Genomic DNA, 22,387 nt, shown 5'->3' on the forward strand with positions numbered 1-22,387 from the left:
AAATTTCCACTCCTCTCCTTTCATCCTCCTTGTACTATCATGTCTAAAGCAGTGGAAGCCTGGAACATGAACTACCAGTCCTATCCCTCCTGCAACCAAGTTTCACTAATGGCCACAATTTCATAATTCCACATGCCAATCCATGCTCTGTCTGCCTTTCCTACAATATTGTTTGGATTGAAATAGGAACACCTGAGTATTTCGATCATGTACAACTTCTAATAGTGCATGCAATTTTCACAGTCTTTTCCCTCCTCCACTCCTCTGGCACTCTGGTTAGAGTGATCACAGACTACTTTTTATAAACCTTTATTTCTGTCCCCAACACTTCCCTTTATTAGCTGCTGAAGCCCTTTTTCTTGTCCCTACTACTTCCAAGCTTTTACCCTACATAATATTGGAATCTGTAATGACTAACTGAAACCACTTGCATAAACCAATTGATTCTGTTTGCCAGCTTGAATGATTTTATGCATGGGCAATAGCATGAGTTTTTAAATTCTTTTGAAGTAAAACACGAAAGTCTGGAGAAACTCAGCAGGTCAAACAGCATACTTAAAATAGCAAAGATAACGATAAATAACCAACATTTCGAGCTTGAGCCCTTCATCTAGATAAACTTTTTGTTCTGGTTTTCAGACCTTTACCTTTCTCGAATTTCTAACATCTCCATGGGATAGTTAGATTTCTTCAGTTCTGGCCTCTTTCGTACACTTGATTTATGTGATCCTGCCTCTAATAGCTATTCCAAGTGTCTCTGCTCTCATTTATCATTCAGGTGCCTTGCTGTTCGGTCTAGGTGATTGTCTCTCCATCTGTCATGATCTCTGACCATCTGAATTGCAGTTGTGGCCTCTTCTCCTTCAGTGAAGGCTCCATCCTTGAGCTGAGACTGTAGTCGATGTTAAGTTCATGATTATACAAGGGAAAAATACTGAAGTGGCTTCCTATTGCAGTTGCAGTATCCACACTGGACGGTAGCCCTGGCCATTGATCATCAAGTCAAGTCACCTTTATTTTTAGTTCATACCATGTTTTCACGGTAAAGATGAGATAGTGTTTCTCCAGGGCCACAGAGCATATTTACATAAATATGTTAGAATAGAAGTTAAACACATCAAAATATTAAGATGTATACAGTAAAAGTCCATGGTACACTATCCACATATGTTCTGGGAATTCAAGAGCCTGATGGCTTTGGTGGGGGTGGTGGTGGGGAGTGGAGAGATCTGGGCGGCTGCGATCAGATTAATCTACCCAGTGTTTTTAGTTTTATAACCATAAATTCCAATTTGTAGAATCTGCTTGAAAAAACATCCACCATCTGCAATCCATGGCTTTATGTAACCCTGATTGAGAGGCTAAACAGGTACTGCAGCTTGCCCAAGGGTGACCTGTAGGCTATTGGATGGACGGAGTGCCTTATACCTCCTTTTGCTGAGCAGGTGCACAGCACCAACACTGATCTAGGTCTAGAGGGAAAAAACTTCTGGAGTTACACCATTGATTACTCTGTTTGGATGCAGCCTGATCCATCGATTTACTCAGGCCATTTGTTTAGATTTTGCAGTAGATTCCATCATTGCAGGTCCCTTCTGCCTCTAATGTTGACTTCAGGAAGGGAAAACCAGAGTTTAAAGTATGATCCCGTGATCATTAGGGATCCAAGGAGCAACTTTTAAATTCATGGGAGTCACTATCTCGGAGGACTTTTCCTGGACCCAGCACATGAATGTCATCGTGAAGAAAGCACGTCAGTTTTGTATAACAGATATGTGGTTGATATATGATTTTAATATTTGAACTTAGTTTTAAAATGGATTTCATTTGTTAAATACATGTATTATGTTTGATTTAAATATATGTTTAAGGGTATTATTTTAGTATTGATATTTTTTTGTTAGTAATTTTTTTGTTGTTAAGTTTTATCCTTTTTTTTGTAAGTGGGTTTTTTTCTATTTTATTTTCAATATTGTTAATTAATTCTTCACTCTTTATTTTGGGGGGGAGGGTTGGACTAATTTTAAATTAGACAATTAATGTTGTGTTATAATTATTGGGGGGGTTAATTTGTGTAGTTTAATGATGTAGTATTCTAATTTTTATTATATTTTTTATTATTTCATTAAATGTAATTTTTATTTTATTCATGTCATAAAATTTTAAATAAAGTTTTAAAAAAAAAAAGAAAGCACGTCAGCACCTCTACTTTAGCAGGAGTTTGTGGAGGTTTGGTGTGACATCAAAAACCTTGGCAAACTTCTACAGATGTGTCGTGGAAAATATGCTGACTGGTATGGGGTCACCAGTACCACTGAGCAAAAAAGCCCTGCAAAAGGTAATGGACACAGCCCAGCAAATCACAGGCAAAACTCTCCCCACTACAGAAAGAAATCTACATGTAACATTGCTATTGGAGAGACTAGGATCTACATCACCCAGGGCATGCTCTGTTCTTGCTGTTCCCATCAGGAAAGAGGTACAAGTGCCATGAGACATGTACCACCAGGTTTAAAAACAGTTGCTTCCCCTCCTGAACAACTAACTCAATCAGAGACTCATTTTTAAAATTTAGACACACATAGCACGGTAACGGGCCTTTTCGACCCATTAGCCTGTCTCACCCAATTAATGTATAACCCTGATATGTTTTGAAGGGTGGGAGGAAACTGGAGCCCCTGGGGTAAACCCACACAGACATGGGAAGAACATAGAAACCCCTTGCAAACAGCGCAGGATTCGAATCCTGGTCCTGATTGCTGGTACTGTTACAGTGTTGCACTAAACATGCCATCCCTAAGAACTCTTACTTTGTATTATTATTTATTACTGAATATTGATCTTTTTCTCTCTGTATTTGCAGTCAGTTTGTTTACATTTCTTTCTTTTGTATACTTAGCTTGAGCACAGTTTTTTTTATTGATAAGTTAAAATTCTGCCTGGCCTGCAGAAAAAAGCTGAGTTGTGTTTGATGTCATGAATGTACTCTGACAATAAATTTGTACTTTAGAATTTTCTAGAATTTTCTTTCAAAACTTTTCCTTTCAACTTGGTGTGTTATCATTTTATTACAATTTTATGGCAAGTAGTTCATGGGGTTCCAGCACACTTCAGCTGTGGGAAGATATGAAAATGTTGCCTAAATTGCTAAACCATTACAGCGACTTCATTTTGCTTTAAGTCATTAAAACCTAAGGAATATACTAGAGCGGCCATAATAATGTGGCCATTCTCCAACCACCCCCCCCCTCCCCCCAAGAGTGCAACAGCTCATTTAAGGGTGCCCATGGATTGAAAATCATAAAATATTTTTCATGTTTTTTTTAACGTATTCAGTCCGAGAGAAATGCGGAAGAAACAACCAAACTTAACTGCTTCATGGGCCTATAAACTTTGAGCGGAGTCCTAATGGGGCCAAAGTCAAAGAAAGATCAAGAATGGCTGCACTAGAATGAATCGGTTTGCGATAGTTGGTACAGGAGAGCACTTGGTTCTGAACATCTGCAAGTTTTGGGCATACCAGTGTCCTTCACTCCATTGATCATTTCCCAGCAGCAGATGATATTTATCTGTATACATTTAGCATTTGCCCCAGAATAGGCAGCTTCTGACTTGCTATCATAGCCACAGTTAAGTATTAAGTTGGTCCAGTTGAGTGCTCAATGGTGAATAGTTGGATTCCCTTGCTTGAGATGGTCTTTGCCTGCTATATTTGTGCTGTGTTACAGGCATCTATTTCAATTAACACCATGATGAACCAAGAGTTATTGATGAATTGATGTTCTACCCTTGTGTATCATTTAACACAATGGTGCTCAACGCTTGGCCATTATTTTATTTGGCTCCACATTGTTTTATTTGGCCTATTTTGGCATTAACTATCAGAGAGACTTCTCTTCTGTTCCCCTATGCTTGCTAATTTGGGTGGTTCTAGTGCCCATTGGTTAATATTTTGACAATTTTGCTTGGGATCGTAACTTTTTCATTTGAATGGTCCCATCACAAGGAGGCTCCTTGAGCATAAAATTATTGTGGCAAATGCAGAGCCTTTGAAGGTTCCACAGGGTCCTGATTAAGCTGTGGATCATGAATATAAATGCTTGAAAAGGGTCCTGGGAGAAGGCTCCTGAGAGGAGTGAGATTGCTTTGAAAATGAGCAGCCCCTAATCCAAATAGATTTCTTACTCATTGTCCATATTTTGGCTTGTTTACTAGTCTGTTTCTCTTTGTAAAACTATAGTAAAAATGTTCTGTGCTTTGTGATGTTTAAAAGTTCAAGTTTCCTATTGCGCGAATTGGATGTGAAGTAAAAATGCCATTTGTTAGAGGAATTCGCTGCATGTGAAAGTGAGATAAAGTACTCCAACATGTATACATGAAGGCATTGAAATATCTTTTTAAGTGTGTAATAGAAGATTTTTGTTAATGAAGGGGTTCTGAGAGGTTGCCTGAATTTTTAAAAATCATCTTTCTGTTGGAGATGCTTAATATTTATCACTTTTCTTCATTTAGGGGAATCCAGTTGAACAGATGGGCATGAAGAGACCCCAGCTATATGGAATGAATAACAATCCTTATTCACAGCAGCAGCAGCAGAGCGGACCTTACCCCAGTCAACCATATGGACCCCCTACACCACAGCGCTATCCAGTTACCATGCAGAGCAGAAATCAAAGTAATATGGGAGGAATGCAATATCCACAGCAACAGGTAAATGTCACTAAAAGTTGAGGTTTTAAACTTTTTATGTCTATCAGAAATCCTACCAATCTTGTGTATTGATTTTGGAGAATTTGAAATTAATTTTCTTTATTAGCTGCTGTGGGTTACAAAATTAGCTGAATAAATGTCGGATAAGGATATTTAGGGTCATGATGGAAATTTGTGCCAGGAAAAGCTGCTGCCTTCAAAATATGCTCTTACATCCTAAGTGACTTCGTATGAATTATGGTAGCCAGTTAGTGTCCAGCAAGCTCCCATAAACAGCACCTTTTTTCCCTTTCACCACACCAGAAGATGGGTTGGTTCTCAAAACACTTCAGTAGAGGAGTCTTGTACTCCTGCAGTAAGTTAAACCCCTCAAGTGCTCATCTCTGTATTGAGACTTGAACTTGGCATATTCTGAGCTTGGCTGGAGTGCAGGGAGCTGAGATGCAGTGACAGTAGAGCTCAAAGAAAGCTCCTCGTCTTCTAAAGCTACATTCTTGGCAGATTCAATCAGCTGTTGAAGGGTGTACTCAACAGTTTTAAGTACTGTTCATAAATTGGAAAGGAATCAAAAATTAAATTGAGGCAAAGCATGCTATTTAATAATGCCCATGGACAAGCACAAGGCACCCCTGCCTTGGGCATGTTTGGAAAATGGAAATCCACTCTTGTAGAATTCTAAAATCAGTACCCAAAAATTTGAGATGTACAATAAAATGTGCTTTCCTGAACTTTGTTTACAAAAGTTAACAATGATTCAACTCTTGATGAATTTGCAGAATTTGGCATTACTGAAAATTGTGATTATGGTTTTGAGGAAAGCAAAGCTTTTTCCTTTTTCACCAGCCCCCCCACCCACCCATCCCAAATTGTGGAGGTGCCTGTAATAATTGCTAAGAAACTATGCCTTTTGAATGAACTTGAAGTTAAAATCAAGAAATATTGCTTTTCTTGTAATCTTGGTTCAATGAGGTAAAATTTTTGAAAAATCTTTGGGCTATCAACCTGTAACAAAATACAAATTGTGAAGTAATTATTCAACAGCCCAACTCTACATTGGATATTATTTAACCTGGATGCAAATCTAAATGACTTTAAAATACATTAGGAGTAGACATGTATTTTGATCGTGTTGAATGATCTGATAACAATTTGAACCGTGATAGCTATTGTGCAGTTTGCCAATCTCTTAAGTTAGTTGAAGAGGAAAGGAAACACAATTTCTGATGCTGTGTGGTGATTTGTTTTGAAAGTAGAAAATATGAAGGTAGTGTTAAACTTGGACACAGTGGAGTTTGTCACATCACCTTTTTACAATGGAAGCACTGTTTTGTGTGTGACCATTCAGGTTTGCATGTGGTCTCTAGGTGTATTGTTGTTTTCAGTCAGTTGATTAGCATAATTGTGGAAATTTTGTATTGTCATATTATTCACTCTCTCATTCTCTGATTATTATGTTAGTGAGTAGTTGATAATTATTTTAAAAATAAAGGGGAAGTAAATTTTTTTTGTCATTTGATGGTTTGCATATTGCCACTAAATCTCAATGTTTTCATTGCTGATCCATGTCAAATCTGTTATTGCAAAGGTGATTGGATATGTTTTTAAGGGTGACATTTAAGAATTGTGTCAAATTTTGATACTTAGTTATAGAAAATTATATTTTTAAAATTATGTTCATTCCATTATCATAAGGTTTAAGCTGATTTCAAAGTTTTTCCACAATCTTAATATCAGAAAGTAATAAACTGTTTTGTTAAAATTAAATTTTTGTCTGAGGTAAGATTGTAACATGGGTCATGAACATCTTTTTCATCTAACTGACAGCTTGACTGATACATTTTAAAGAACAAATCTTATTAATACATCTCAAACACTAAATGTTTTTTAAAAAATGAGATTTTGACATGTTAGGATGTATTTTGCAGTAGCTAAGATTAAAGAAAATAAGTACAGTGGTTTAACAGTACTGTGATCTCAGATTTATTCTGGAATAATAGAGTTTTGGTACTCCATTTGGAAGAAGTGTTAATTACGTCATCCTTTATTCCATTGTCAAATTCATATCCCTGTACTCATACGCACTAAATGTTTAGGGGTGAGACATTATGATCTTTATTAATGCTGGTTAATTTGGCTTATATTGTTTTATTTTTAATCTGCATTGTAATTATATTAAGATGTTAGTGAGTTAATTCTGGTCAACAGTGATTTTATTTCTTTGACATGTTGATGTCCGGAGTAATTTTGATTTCTTAAGTTGTCTCTCTGATGGTAAGAAAAGGAAATCCAGTCCAAACCTGACTCTTTCTTCTCTTATACCGATAAATTAAAAGAATTGATATCCATCTAAATAAGACAGAGCTTATGGTCTGTAGATTATTTTTAAAGGGACAATTTAAATGGAGCTGGTCCTTGTGTTCTTTCCACTATACAGGTTGTATCTCTCTTATCTGGAGCTCTGTGGTCAGGCAGCTCACACAGTCCAGCATGTTTGAATCTGTCGATGTTAGTACAAACTCCTTATAGTGCGGGACTCGAATCCTGGTCCTGATCGCTGGCGCTGTAAAGGCGTTGTGCTAACCATGCCTCCCCACAGTATTATTTCCTGTTTTAAGCTTTGTTCTACCTTTGATATGTTTACATAAGGGGGTTTCCTTAGAGGTCAATTTCTCTTTCTGTGATCTGGCAATAGCCAGGTCCCAATGTTGCCAGATTAGAGGTGCAACCTATATTCTGTTTGCATATTATTGTCTATGTTTGTGAAATAATAACATGTTGTGAATTTATTTTGAGGATCGGTGATCAAACTGACAGAATTATTACATATCACAAATTTTTTAAATTGTCCAGAAGAAATTGGATAAAAATGTATATTTTTCTGAATCTTACTGAATGCTGTAACTACTCGGTATTTGTTTTCAGATTTTGACTTGAGTTTGAGTGTCTGTATGTTTGAACCTGAAGTTGAGTGAACGTGAATGACATTTTTTATCCAACCCCAACCAACCAATTTTCCCCTGCAACCGCTGCAACCGTGTCTGCCTGTCCCGCATCGGACTTGTCAGCCACAAACGAGCCTGCAGCTGACGTGGACTTTTTACCCCCTCCATAAATCTTCGTCCGCGAAGCCAAGCCAAAGAAACAGTAACTCTTAACTAATTGAAGTTAAAATACTTATGTGAATATTAGTGATTTTTCTTGCGGATGTTTCAGGTAAATGAAAAATACCTGCTTTTTATTAGATGCCCTGATAAGGATGTCAGCTGAAACAACAATGTACCAGTGAATCATCAACTTAATTATGTTAAGTGGTAATTTACAGGAGACATCAAATTTTTGTGATGTGGGAGGAAACTGGTGAACCCATTAGAAACACATAAATTATGTGGTCAGGATAGAAGGCAGGTTTCTGGTGATGTGACACTGAGGAAACTTATTAACATAATTTGTAAGTGTCATGGCAAGGTAAGGCTATGTAATTCCATTAATACTATTTGAAAGTTAGTGTTGTAATTTCTTCAGACTGGAAAATCCTTGAGTGCATTCTTATTTCCTCCTTTATAGTACAAATAATTTATGGAGAGATTGGAATGGAGAATGCAGCTTTTAAAAAAAAAAACAACTCCCCAGTCCCATGCACCTTCAATCTCAGTTTCCTTAGTCCTTTTCAGTTCTCTTCTAATGTTGGTTTGAAACTTGAATAGTATGGTGGTCTAAACATAAATTCAACACTTCGAATCCAAATTTCTGTTTTATTGTATTGCAACTGCCACCTTCTGTTTCACTTCACTGGGCCATGTCCTTGCTGCTATTGCCAGTCAAGTGGTTTATTCTTCGCGTGAATGGTAAACCTTCCATGTTGAGGAGTAATGATCTCTGTTGACAGTATGTTACAATGCAGAAAAGGCTCACAAGTTTAAGTCTGCATATAATGGAGTAGTAATAGGTTTGGGAAGATGACGGTTAAGGAGATTGCTTGAAGTTAAAAGAATTAAAATTTATTTGTAACTTTTCTCTTGGTCCACGTGCAGTTTAATTTGCCCGTGGAAATATCAAATTTTATTTTTAAAGCAAACTATAAACTTCAACAAATGAGAGTTTCCACGAAGACATCATAATCTGAATATGGGAAAGCACTTCTGCTTGCCCATGCTGGCTAGGAAGAGAGTCCTTTTGGACTTCCTTTAAGTTCTCTTTTTTTTAAAAAAACTGCATAAATTGGAAAAGAGGAATTTATGGTAACACTGAAGTCCTTCCAAGCTTAATTTTATTTTATCAATTATACAACATGTCCTGTCCAATTGGATCTCTTTGGATTGTTTAGAAATGGAGGGGAAAATGAGGAGGGTCTAGCGTTCAAGGGACGATCAGAATTTCCTGCAACTTGTATGAAGAATAACTTAGACCCAAAGATGAGCAATTATGGTGAGCAAGAACTGCTTTAATTAGTAGTATAATTATGAAGCATTGTCTTGGAGACAATGGTTGGAGACAAATATTGGTTTTTCTGCTGTTAGGTATCAAACTCAATTTTAATATTGCCCTGAGAATGCGGATTCAGGACTTAAGATGGCATGGTCTGCTGATACTTAGTTAATGGTGAGGGGAAATGCTGCAGTGTATAACCAGAAGATGAAAATTAAATATGTGTCAAGGATTCTAATATCAACATTTATTTTTTGAAACCCAGTAGCCCTTTGGCCCACCACATTCATGCTAACCTTTTTCAAGAGCTGCGCTTATCCTATTTGCCTGCACTAGTCCACATCCTTCAAGAAAATAAAAGTGCGGTGGGTCAAGTAGCATCCATGGAAGCAAAAGGTATTAGTTGACGTTTTGGTACATTTATCCTACTTCATGGCTCAGAGGAAACAGGAAAGATGGTCAGTTATTGTGGGGAATATGGAGAGGGCAGATAGAACCTGACGGGAGGGAGGGTGGGACAGAATCTGTGTTCTCTTTTGTCTCCATATATTTTTCTGCCTGAAGCGCTTGTCTAAATGTTCTGATTGATTCTGTCTCCATCACCTCTGACAGTGAGCCAGATTTCAACCATTCTGTGCATAAACAAAACTTTCTCCTCATCCCTTCATCTTCCTTTCTATTACCTTAAATCTGTGCCCTCTTGTTTATGATAACCTTAACACCAGAAGATGATTCTGATAATCAGCCCAATCTATGCCGCTTATGTTTACTGCTGAGGTCACCCCCAGCTTCCATTGGCTCAAGAAAGAGAACCTAGCCTATCCAGTCTCTTCTCACAACTAAAGTCATTCAGACCATGCCAATATCTTGGTGGAATGGATTTGCAAGGGATCCAGATGCTGTAATCTGGAGCAAAAATAATCTTTTGGAAGAATTTATCGGTATAGCTGCATCCACAGAGGCAAAGAGGTGGTTGACGTCTTGGGTCAAGATCCTACATCAGGATCTTTGCTTTTGCTGATGCTGCTTTATCAAGAGTTCCTCCAGCAGTTTGTTTCCACGTCCTGGCACATGACCTCTGCATTCTTTCCATCTTAATCAAATCCTTCCTATAGAGCAGGGGTGTCAAACTCTAATTCATAGAGGGCCAAAATTAAAAACTTGCACTAAGTCGTGGGCCAAACTAAATGTTTATTGAAAATTTTCAACAACACCTGCATGATTTCTCTTCTTTCAACATATGTAATGTTAAACTTTATCTTATTAAAATAAATGTTTATTAATAGTTTTGGTTAAACTCTTTCCAGAAGAAGCATTAACAAATGAGAAATAAAATATTCAATCAATAATATTTCTCTATAGCCTTTAAGCTCCTTTTAAATGTATTTTTTTTTCACAAACCAACAAGTCAAAAAAATAACAACTTGCTTCAATGACAAACCAGTTTGTCTTTTAAAATGATGAACATATAGTCTGCCTCCCACCTATCTTGAAAGGTCCTGTTTTCTGTCTTTGGTTTGGCCATTTTTCGTAAGGGGTTTATTACACGTGAGTTGGGCGACAGGTCACAGATGCTAATGAAAGTAAAGAGAGGAGGTGGGGGCGATTAGCGGGCTGACGGGCCGGCGCCAATGCATTTGCAAAGCATTCTGGGATTTGTAGTATTAGCTGTGCATGCGCTATACTGGCGCGGCAGCCAGCGGGCCAGCTCTAATACATATTTGATAAGATCTTGCGGGCCAAATATAATTATATCACGGGCCAAATTTGGCCCGCGGGCCTGAGTTTGACATGTATGCTATAGTGTGTAAATTGGCAGAAAAAGTAATCTTTAGAACCTTTGTTCTTCATATACTGGCTACAGATTTGTCTGATAATATTAATTAGTTTGGAGAAATAATTGTGTCATGGTTGCTATTCTACTCATTGCTATAAAAATCTGCTGAAAACCCTCACAGGTCAGCCCTTTATGCAAAGGGAAACAGTTAATGCTTCAGTGTGTGCATTTAAAAAAAAAAAATGTTCATTTACTAGTTACGTTGTGTACACTAACCTAATGGTTGGACTGGTGATGGTTGTTGACACAAGCATGAAATTGAATTTGGTAACTTGCGTGATTAAACTTGGATATAAACTTGTCGGTTGAAGTGCTGGTATTTTGGTAACGTGTGATTTCAGAGTTCAAATGCTCCTTTTTCTGTCCTTGCAATGCTCTTCATTTCCTCTACACCATATTAATAAACTCTTCTCATTTGAAAAGGATGAGTTAGTTGGTGGAAGCCTCCAGCTGTTGTTGTCTGTTTAGAAGTAGGCTCAAGGAGTTCATGTGTAACTTTCTTTGCTGAAAAGAACTTTACTGGTTTTCTTTCTGAGCATCGATGCTGCTAAATTACAGGTATATGATCTTGGAGAAGAACAAGTTACCCTTATTTTATCTTCAATTTGCACACTGGCTTGTGCCAGGTCCTGCATAGATCATAATCAGTAGAATACAGGTACTCCCCAACTTGTGACCTATGCAACTTGCACCCATCTGCACATAGGACTGAAATTTTTAAAAAATGAAGAAAAAATATAAAATTTACATGATTATGTTGTATTTGACAAACTATAACAGGGATTCAGGGCAGGTAAGCCAAAATGTGCATACTTACCTTGCTAGTTGGCGTCTCGGGTTCCTTAGGCTGGGAATAGCCATCTTAATTCCTGTGTGCATGCGTGTCTTCTGTTGGTGCATGTGTGGTGGGTTCGCATATTGCAATTTGGTTGGCGCATGCACGAGAGTTAAGGGCACAAATTAAATATCGTTAGGGTGCTTAACTCTTGCGCAAGCGCCATCCGAACTCCAATACGCGAACCCACCGTGCATGCATCAACCAACGACTCGTGCATGGGATAAGAATCAAGATGGCTGTATCCAGCCATCGGACGACTAACAAGGTAAGCATACACCGGAATGTGGAAAGATTCGCCAAAGTTGTTATCATCAAATCTACGATGAAAAAACATTTGATTACTCCACGCGCATGGGCAAAATTCCAATTTGTGTCCATTTTGAGATACAATCGATCCTTTGGTCCCAATTATGTTTGTAAGTTGGGGAGTACCTGTATAGGAAATGGATACAAGACAATGCGGATATTGCAGCCACTCAAGCCTGCCCCATCATTCACTAAAACTGTGCAGATTATTTGCCACAGGTCTACTTGACTGTCAGAGTCTAGAATCCTCAGTTTTCCTCAGAGTCTAAACATTTATTGAATTTAGCCTTGAATATGCTCAACAACTGAGCAGCTTTGCCTATTTGAGGCAGGGGTTCCAAAGGATTACTGACCTGTGTAGGTGCAAAAGGCATTTCAATTATTCTAAGTAGCATTTCTCTTTCCTTGAGACTGCTGCTTCATTCTAGATTTTGCAGCTTGGAGAAAAGTCTCTCACCTTTACTCCATTAGTTCCTTGCAAAGTAGCCTCTTATTCTTCTGAACGATATTGGATCTAGACCATTGAGTGGCACACCAGGTTTCATCTTTGCACCAACATCAAAGACTGGTATGTGAGAAGTGAGTTTGAATTCATGGGAAGGAGCTGTTCTGATGGGGAGGGATCCACCTGATCTATGTTGGGAGTAAGATCCTGGCAAATTACACAACTAGGGCTGTAGCTAGTTCTTAAATCTAACTAGTTGGGGATGGGTGCAAATGATTGGAAAAGTATGGATAAAACTAAAGGAAGGAGAGTACAGGAAAAGTCTCCTAACATTTAAAAAAAAAAGTTTAGAAAAGGATAACAATTTAAACTCTGGCAACACAGACAAATGTGAGAAGGGTGGTGAACGTGGGGCTGAAGGTGTTGTTTTTGAATGGGTATTGTGTCTGAAATAAGGTAGATGAGCTTGAAGCCCAGTGAGAAATTAACAGGTACAACATGGTGGCTATAACTGAGATGTGGCTGAAGAAGGATCACTAATGGGAACTTAACAAGGACACATGTCCTATCAGGTGGGGTAGTTCTGTTAGTTAAAAAATGAAATCAAATTCTAAGTAGGAAGCAACATGGCTTCAGAGGATGTGGAATCCTTGTAATAGAGTTCAGAATCTCCAAGGGTAAAAAGACATTGTGGGAGTTGCATACAGACCTCCAAATAGCAGCCAGAATGTTGGGTGCAAATTACAGTAGGAGGTGCAGAGGGAAATGTTTTTATGGTTATGGGGGACTTTATTATGCAGATAGCTTGGGAAAATCAGATTGGTGCTGAATCCCAAGAAAAGGAATTTGTGGGATGCGTACAAGATGCCTTTATGAAACAGCTTGTGGTTGAGCACACTAGGGAAAAGGCAATTCTGGAATTTTGTGCTGTGCAATTAAGAAGACTTGGTTAGGGAGCTTAAAGTAATGGAACCTAAAGGAGTTAGTTAGAATTCACTCTGCAGTTTGAGAGGGAGAAGCTAAAATCAGATGCTGTGTTACAATTGAGTAAAGGTAACTACGGTGACATGAGAGAATTGTGAAAAGATGAATGGAAGGGCACCTTTGTAGGGAAGATGGAGTTTCTTCTCTTGGTGTAATTTGGAGAACAAAAGATTCATCCAAAAAAGAAAAAGTGTTTTAAGCAGAGGATTGGGTAACCATGGCTGACAAAGGAGGTCAAAGACAGCAAGAAAGCAAAAGAAAGGGCGTACAATTTTGCAAGCATTTGTGGGAAAATGGAAGATTGTGTAGCTTTTAAAAACAGAGGGCAATATTTTTTAAAAAGCAATAAGGGTAGAAAAGATTAAATATGGGCAAGCTACCCAATTACATCGAGGGCACCAAGTTTTTTCAGATTGGTGCTGAATCCCAAGATAGATAAGAATATAAATCTTAAATTGTAAATATTCTTCAAAGCAACCCACAACCCCTTGAAGATGGGTGCCTTAGTTGTGCTCAACTCACAGCTATAAAGTTGTATTTGAGTAAAATAGTGGCAACCAGGAGCGCTGGAAAATGACACTGGAGAAGTGTTATTGGGAACAAAGAAATGGCAGGTGAACCAAATAAATATTTTTCAGTATTCTCTGTAGAAGAAATCAGTGAGAAGCCAGAGAGTCTAGGGGCAGATGTAAATGTAGTCACTATTACAGTGAAATCCTTGGTATTTGGCACTGACAGGGATTGTAAATGCTGAATATGCAAATTTTCTGGTTACCTGAGGCACACTCTTACAATGCCTAATTAATCCATCTACAATAAGAATGAGTTTAAAAAACAAAAGAATGCAAAATGTAAAGTAATTTGAAAGATATCAGTATTGTAATCCTTAATTATGTAAAGTTCACTTTAATTAGGTAATTCTCGTAACTTACTAAACTTAAACTTGAACCCAGGTCACTGGCTCTATAACGGCATTGTGCGAACTGCAACGCTAACCGTGCTGCCATCATAATTTAAACGCGCCCCCCCCCCCCATTGTACAGATAAAGCCATACTAATAAAGATGAAGACTCTAACTAGGCAGGGACCCTTTGGGAGAATTGCCCGAGGGAGAGGGGAGAAGTGGGCAGCGTCGGCTGGCTCTTCATCCTGGTTGCCACTATTTTACTCAAATACAACTTTATAGCTGTGAGTTGAGCACAACTAAGGCACCCATCTTCAAGGGGTTGTGGGTTGCTTTGAAGAATATTTACAATTTAAGATTTATATTCTTATCTATCTTAATATTTATTTATTTATTTTCTTAATTTAAAAAAAATTGCCAATTGCTTGAATTCCCGATACTGGGGATTTTGCTGTACAAAGGAGAAGGTGCTGAAGGTAGATAAATCACAGACCGGATGGACTACACTCCAGGGTTCTGAAAGAAGTAGCTAAAGAGATTGTGGTAGTCTTTCAAGAATCACTAGAGTCAGGAATGGTTTCAGAGGACTGGAAAATTGCAAATGTCACTCCACTTTTTAAGAAAGGAGAGAGGCCAAAGAAAATAAACTGATTAGCCTGATTTCAGTGATAGGAAAGATTCTTGTGCCCATTATTAAAGGTACTTTAAAGCAAAAGTATGGCTTCCTTCAGTGGAAATGCTGCCTGATAAATCGGATTTTTTTTTGAGGAAGTAACAAGCAGGTCAGACAAAGGAAACTCAGTGGATGTTGTTTATTTGCATTTTCAAAAGACCTCTGGCAAGATGCTACACACGAGATTGGAATGCATGGTATTACATGAAAGGTACTCTCGTGGATTGAAGATTGGTGGATGAACAGAAGGCAAAGTATGGGAATAAAGTGGACCGATTCTGGCTGACTATCAATGATTAGTAGTGTTCAGCTGGTGTTCGGTGTGCAACTCTTCATGTTGTATGTGTTAGAGAGCTGGATGAACTCTGGATCATTCGAGAGGCTGACGGGGTGTTGGAAGCTTTCAGGAGACAATCGCACCCAAGAGACAGGTAGCAGGGTGACAATTGGGAGAGGGAGGGAAACAGGCAGTCAGTGCAGAGCATTCCTGTGGTTAACCCCTCAACAATAATTATTCTGTTTTGAACATGGTTGGGGGATGATCTACCAGGAATTTCGCAGTCAGGTCTCTGACATAGAGGGAAAAGGGGGGTGAAGAGAAGAGCTATGGTGATTGAGGATTCAGTAGTTAGAGGAACAGACAAGAAGTCTGTGAACAAGATTAAGTCTCCCAGGCGCCAAGGTCAGGGACATCCACAGAATTCTCAAGTGGGAGAGTGAGCGGCCAGATGTAGTGGTCCATGTTGATACGAACATGAAAAGGGATTCAGTCCCAAAGAGGGACTGTAGGGAGTTAGGAATGAAGCTAATAAGCGGGACCTCAAGCATTGCTGTCTGTGCCATGTGCCAGTGAAGGCAGGAATAGGAAGCTATGGCAGATGAATGTGTTGAAGAATTGGTGCAGGGGGTCAGAGGTTGACATTAGTTGATCATTGGAATCTCTTCTGGGAAAGACGGAGGGGGGACTAATATCTTGGTGGGCAAGTTTGTGAGACTTGTTGGAGAGGGTTTAAACTAGTTTGGCAGGGGGATATGATCCATAATGAGAGGGCAGAAGATTCTTGAGTAGATAGATACACTGTGTGATGAGATTGTTAGGAAGGTTAGGTAGTCAATAGGGCAGAATTGTAAATCCAAGATTAAGGATTTGACTTGGGGTACTTTGAAAACAAAATTGGAAAGGGTTATGAATGCAGCACTGAAATTCTTGTATTTAAATGCCAGCATTATAAGAAGTAAGGTTGATGATTTTGTAGCACAGCTGAAATTTGGCAGCTATGACATTGTGGCTATCAGAGTTGTGACTGAAAGATGACCAAAGCTAGGAACTATGTATCCATTGTTACAGTGCATTGGAAGGACTGGAAGGTAGCCAGAGGGAGTGGGGCGACGGGAAGGTGGCCAGAGGGAGTGGGGCGACGGGAAGGTGGCCAGAGGGAGTGAGGCGACGGGAAGGTGGCCAGAGGGAGTGGGGCGACGGGAAGGTGGCCAGAGGGAGTGGGGCGACGGGAAGGTGGCCAGAGGGAGTGGGGCGACGGGAAGGTGGCCAGAGGGAGTGGGGCGACGGGAAGGTGACCAGAGGGAGTGGGGTGATTATGCTGATTAAAAATTCAATTAAATCTTTGGAGAGGGGAAACATTGAGTAGAATTAAGAACCTGGAAGGTTAAAAAGACCCGGATGGGAGTTGTATACATGCCTCCAGACAGTAGCCAGGGTATGGAGTGCAAGCTAGAGAAGGAGAAAGAGAAGGTATGCAAAAAGGGGAATGTTATGATAGTAGTGGGGTAATTCAATATGCAAGTTGATGAGGAAAAGCAGATTGTTTCTGCCTCCCTAGAGAAGGAATTTATCTAATGCCCTTAGGTTGGCTACAGGTTAAGGTGAGACGTCAGGCCCTGCGGCTTCTGCTCCTTACCATCTTCCTGGCCAATGTACAATCCTTGGAGAGCAAACTTGAACTCCAAACCAGACTTCAACATCAGGAAATGCTGTGTGATGTTCTTCACAGAAACATGGTTAAACGCAGACGTTCCAGTCAGACGTGGCGCTACAGCCTTGTATGTATTGCAACCTTTCTTTCTTCTTCTTTTCTTTGGCTTGGTTTCGCGGACGAAGATTTATGGAGGGGGTAAAATGTCCGTTTACTTAATGACCACCAATGTTTATTTTTGAAGTTGTAACTTTATCAATTCCCTTGATGCATCTGGTCAAATACAGAGGAATTCAGATGTTTAATTGAAGCTGTTTAAAGTTAAAGGAAACTATTCCCATTTGGATTTTACACTGTTTTGACGCAGTCTTCACCTCCTGCTGCCTCAAGAAATTAGTCAACATTAAAAGACAAAACCCACCTTGGCCACACTCTCTCTTTTCTCCCCCCTCCCCCATCCTCAAAGCAGGCAGATGAAAGTATGCACCTTCTGTGACAGAATATTTAGAGGTGGTTTGGGAGGAATTGTTGGAGCAGCTTGCACACACGCATTTCAAAACACAATCTTTGCAGGACTTTTGCAGGAGGCGACAAAGCAGCTTGCCTGGGAGGGCATGTGATCTTTGCAGGCAGAGGAGGACTGTTTTGCTCTCAGAGAGAGAGAGAGTGTGAAACAGGGAGAGGAGTCACAGAAGTCTGTTCCAGAAGGACAAAACTGGCAAACTTTGGAAGGTTCTCTGGTCAAAGGAGAAAACTGGCAGTGTGAAATATGACCTGAAAGAAAGAGGATCATCTGGAGAACCCTGAAGGGGGCAGGTTTCGTCAGCAAGACTGATTGAGAAAGAATCAGTTGCGGATGTCCTGGAAAAGGCATTTCTCTCTGAAAACCAGCAAGAACCCTCCTGAGTGGTAACCATTTGCCTGTTAAGCCCCAAAGACTGGTGAACTTTGTTAATGCTAACTTCTGTGCACAATACAAAAATTGCCTGCAACCCGTGAGATTGGACTGTGATCCAAAGAACTTTTCTAATCTTAAATATACATTACACACGCTCGTGCTTAGTATAAGAGTGGGGATTAAGTAGTTAGGTAGGTTAAGTAAGTAGGTTCAGTAGTAAGTTAGAGTTTAATTCTGTTTTCTTGTTCAATTATAATTAAAAACTACTTTTGTTTAAGTAACCCAGTATTGTGGTGCATATCTATGGTTGCTAGTTTTTGGGGTCCTCTGGACTCCATAACACTTCAGATTCAATTACTCTTTTCTGCACTCATTGGACTATTGAATGACCCCCCACCATTAGTGTAAGAAAATGCCAAGCCCAGTTTAACTGTACTTTCAATTCTATATTGAACTTTTTTGTGAAGCCATACCCTGCACTTCTGTTTTTATTGTAATAATTTTTATTCTTGAACTACCTGCTGTGCAATGTAATGTTGACATCCAAATAGCATGTAAAACAGTTTTTGACTCTCATTACATATGACAAAAACTCAAAATAGTCATTATGATCCTGAGCTCTTGCTTTGCTTTAAATTTAAAACCTTTTTAGAATTGTAAAGTTTTATCCCTGAATGTATATGTAGAATCATTTGAAACTGAATGATCAGACAATACAATGATCTCCATTCTAATTACAGCAAATGTACGGTTAGTTCCTTTTTAAGGCAAAATTGGTGAAAACCAAACCACTGACAATGTTGCCATTTTATTGTGGGGCACTTTAACTATAAATATAGGGCTGCTCTGTGTGTACAAAGCTTTTCTCTGGTGAGGCAACTTGCTAAACAGTGAACCTGATTATTTAAAGGTCTACATGCATTGTGGAAAAAGTATTCTAATTCTGACATCTAGCAAGAAATTGTGATCCAAATTAAAAAGGAAGCAATTTGCAGTGGTTGAACCAGAAAATTTCAGTGTGTAATCTGGCAACTCAAGCATTGGACCACACATTGAAAGTAGTGATCGCAACAACATAGTAAAGAACAGGAGCTTGTTAAAGGTGATAGCATAAGGGAATAGATTGGATGTAAAGGTAAATTCATATCTCAACCATGGTGGTTAGGTAATTCCAATTAATTAATTAATTAATTAGTCTTGAATTTAAAAAAACAACTAGTCTCATTTCCAGTATATTGTTCAGATTGCTGTTGAGGCACAAATTCTTTCTGTTGATTGAATCATTTGTCTTTCAAGGCAATGAATATACTGCAGTATTTTTAGGTGTTCTGCTGTCCAAGTACTAATAAAGCCAGTGTCTACTTGAAACTGGGTATATACAGGGAATGTGATGAAGATGAATTTGTTTTGCCAATGGGAACAGGATGTACCCAGGACCTGTGTAGGCACATGGCAAATTCCTTGAGAGGCAGCATCTTTGCAGAGTGATTATTAAGGGTGTTGTCTGACAAATCAGTGAGGGAACTCTCCTAGATATTGACTGACTGTTGTTTTCTAGTGATTCTGGAATTGCTGGATAGTTGTAAAACCCCCTCTAATTCACTAATAGCCAATAAGCAGGAAAGTGTGTTGCCATTTCCCTTAATTACTAATTGTGATTCCTTATTCACAAAAATGTGAATAATTTTTAACGCTCCTTTGAAATGACCTAGTAACCCAAGATTTGCTCTAAAAAAAAATTGGTACATTGAAACCAAATGAGTAAATTGATTATTGATCAAGATAAATAATTCAAACATGAAGATATTCCCATCCCAGTTGATGTTGGGAAGTTCCTTCATGATTATTTGGGGACAGGTTTCATTCCAGTGGTGAGGAAAGTTGCCTTGCTGATTGGCTGAATTATGTAATGATTATGTATTGCCTTTGATATCAAGCCAATAGTTGTCAGAATATGATGTAAAATGCGAAAGTGCTGGAGAAACTCAACAGGTCACGCGGCATCAACAGGAAATAAAGGGTAACCAGTGTTTTAGCCCCGAATCCTTTGTCAAGGTATGAGCAGAAAGCATCCTGAATAAAAAGGTAGGGGAGGAGAGGAGGTAGGAAGGGATGGGTTGAGGAATGCTCATAGGTGGATATGGGTGGGAGGGTAGAAGAGATGAAAGCTGAGAGGTGATGGGGAGGGAGTAGCTTTTTGAATGAAGTGGGGGGGTGGGGAGCTGGAGGAAATAAAACAGAGGGAAAGAGAGACTGGGGGGAAGGGCTTAACAGAAATCAGAGAAGTCAACATTAATGCCGTTTGGTTGGAGAGTACCTGAACAGAATATTGTGTTGTTCCTTCAATTTATGGGCAGCCTCAGTTTAGAAGTGCATGAGGCCATGAATATATGTGTTAGTGCAGGAATGGTGTGTGGAATTAAAATAGTTGGGCACTGGGAGGTCCTTGGTATTGCAGGTGGCAGAGCAAAGATAATCAATGAAACTATCACCCAGACTACGTCAGTCTCTCCGATGAGGAGGAGGAGGCATAATGTGAGTATCAGATGCAGAAAATGGCCCCTGCAGATTAACAAGTGAAGTGTTGCTTCACTTGGTTGGTCTGTTAAGGGATCAGAATGGTAGTGAGGGAAGAAGTGTGGGTAAAAGTTTGGTATTTCTTGCAGTTAGAGGGGTAGGTATGGAGGGGATGATTAGTGGGAAGGGTTTTGTGGATGAGGGACGTCTAGCACCTGGAAGAAATCATTCCAGTGGTTGGGGGAAGAACTGAACACGAAAGAAATCAGTTGTAGCGAACAGTTTACATTCACCCAGCCCATTGGCATTGTGATTGCAGTATGTAAAGTCTTTGTAATGCCCTGTGGTTACTTGCCTGGGCTGCCCACAGCATTTCTGCTGAATAGTTGTGGCCCGGCGTTTTTTCAGACTCTATGTTGGAGTGTCTGCTGTCAGAGGTTGAGGGGAGAGGATGGAGTGGTGGAGTCAGAGGTAGCATCCGTTTGCGACTGGAACTGCGGAGCCGTGCCAGGTTCGAAAGAGATATGTTGTCCTAGTTCTCATGACGAGTTTGGATGTCTTGAGGATGTGTTGTCCTGGGCCTCATGGTGGATGGCGCCAGAGCTTTTGGAAGCTGTATGAACTATGACGGTGTTGTAGTCTGTCTTCCCTAAATGTTGGCAGACTTCTAACATCTTGTCATGGAGAGGTCGGTATCCTGATCTGGGAAGGCTGCATGACTAGCAACCTGCAGCGGCCCCTCAGGATCATGGAATATTCTTCTCCACTTGAACTGGTGGATATTTTTAACATCTAGTTTGCATCCAGTCTTTACTTGTGCCATTGTCTAATTTCTGAAAAATTTATTGTATGTAGTACTGTTTTGTCAAGCAGCTTTTGTATTATCACTGGAGAATGTTGTCTCATTTTAATTCTGTGGCACTGCTTTGCAGTATGGTGTTAAAGTGACAATGGAACCTGATACCTGACCTAATAGAAGATGAAGGGCTTCTGATCTCTCATGTCTTCGAAGATATTAGTTTATCTTCATTGTGACTGAGATCCTAATTCCCTTCCCAGAAATGCCAGAAAGATCATAAAAGTTCAGGAAGACAGCTTATTATTGATATTCCAAGGTTAGATAGAACCATAAAATATTACCACACAGAAACAGGCCCCTTTGGCCCTTCAAGTCTGTGCTGAACCATTTATTTTGGCATACAAGTCGACCGCTGTATAAGTTGACCCCTCTTTTTCAGCCTCATCTGGCGTACAAGTTGACTTCCATTTTCTGGCTGTCTGAGGTGCCCATTGACCGGTGTATAAGTTGACCCCCAAAGCTCATGATGCCTGAGATGGGCTGTTGACCGACATATATGTTGGCCCCCATAGATCGCACTGATTGATTTGCAGTTGGCTGGAGCTGATTGCTATCATTGAGGGTCTATTAACACAGCACAGCATGTGATGAAAATATGAAGTGAGCTTTAAGTTGAAAGTAATAAAAATGGCCAAGAAAACCAACAACTGTACTGCTGCTAGAAAATTTGATGCGCTTGAGAAGTTGGTAAGAGATTGGAGGAAGAAAGAAGAGACTTTAATCAAAATACCAAAAAGGCAATGTTCTTTGAGAAAAGGAATCACTTGTTTGCCAGAGTTGGAAAATTAGTTGTAGAATGGGTACGTGAACAGAAGCAAGATTGCTACGTAGTCATCTGAAATAAAATTACATTTGAACTGCAGGGGGCCAAGTTGCACCCAGACCTCAGTGATGATTTTGAAGCTACAGTTCGCTTGTGCAATCGTTTCATGAGCAGGAAAAATCTGGTATTATGCCAACAAACAAAAATTGTACAAGAACTACTAAATGATCTTGATCATAAAGCTGTACATTTTCACCGGCAGGAACACTAATTTGCATTGGCAAATATCGGAAACCT

The 22,387-nt window shown here is 39.4% G+C and overlaps 1 protein-coding gene across 5 annotated transcripts in view; it reads left to right on the top strand.

Moving 5' to 3' along the window:
- The window catches only part of LOC138760684 (AT-rich interactive domain-containing protein 1B-like), a 521,279-nt gene that overhangs the window by 33,027 nt on the left and 465,865 nt on the right, over nt 1–22,387 (top strand). For all 5 annotated transcript variants that reach the window (XM_069931618.1, XM_069931621.1, XM_069931620.1 and 2 more), the window contains exon 2: nt 4,513–4,710. In XM_069931618.1, the coding sequence (XP_069787719.1) occupies nt 4,513–4,710 (198 nt within the window). The remainder of the gene's footprint in view (nt 1–4,512; nt 4,711–22,387) is intronic.

Source organism: Narcine bancroftii, chromosome 4 (genome assembly GCF_036971445.1).
Source record: "Narcine bancroftii isolate sNarBan1 chromosome 4, sNarBan1.hap1, whole genome shotgun sequence".
Lineage (NCBI taxonomy): Eukaryota > Metazoa > Chordata > Chondrichthyes > Torpediniformes > Narcinidae > Narcine > Narcine bancroftii.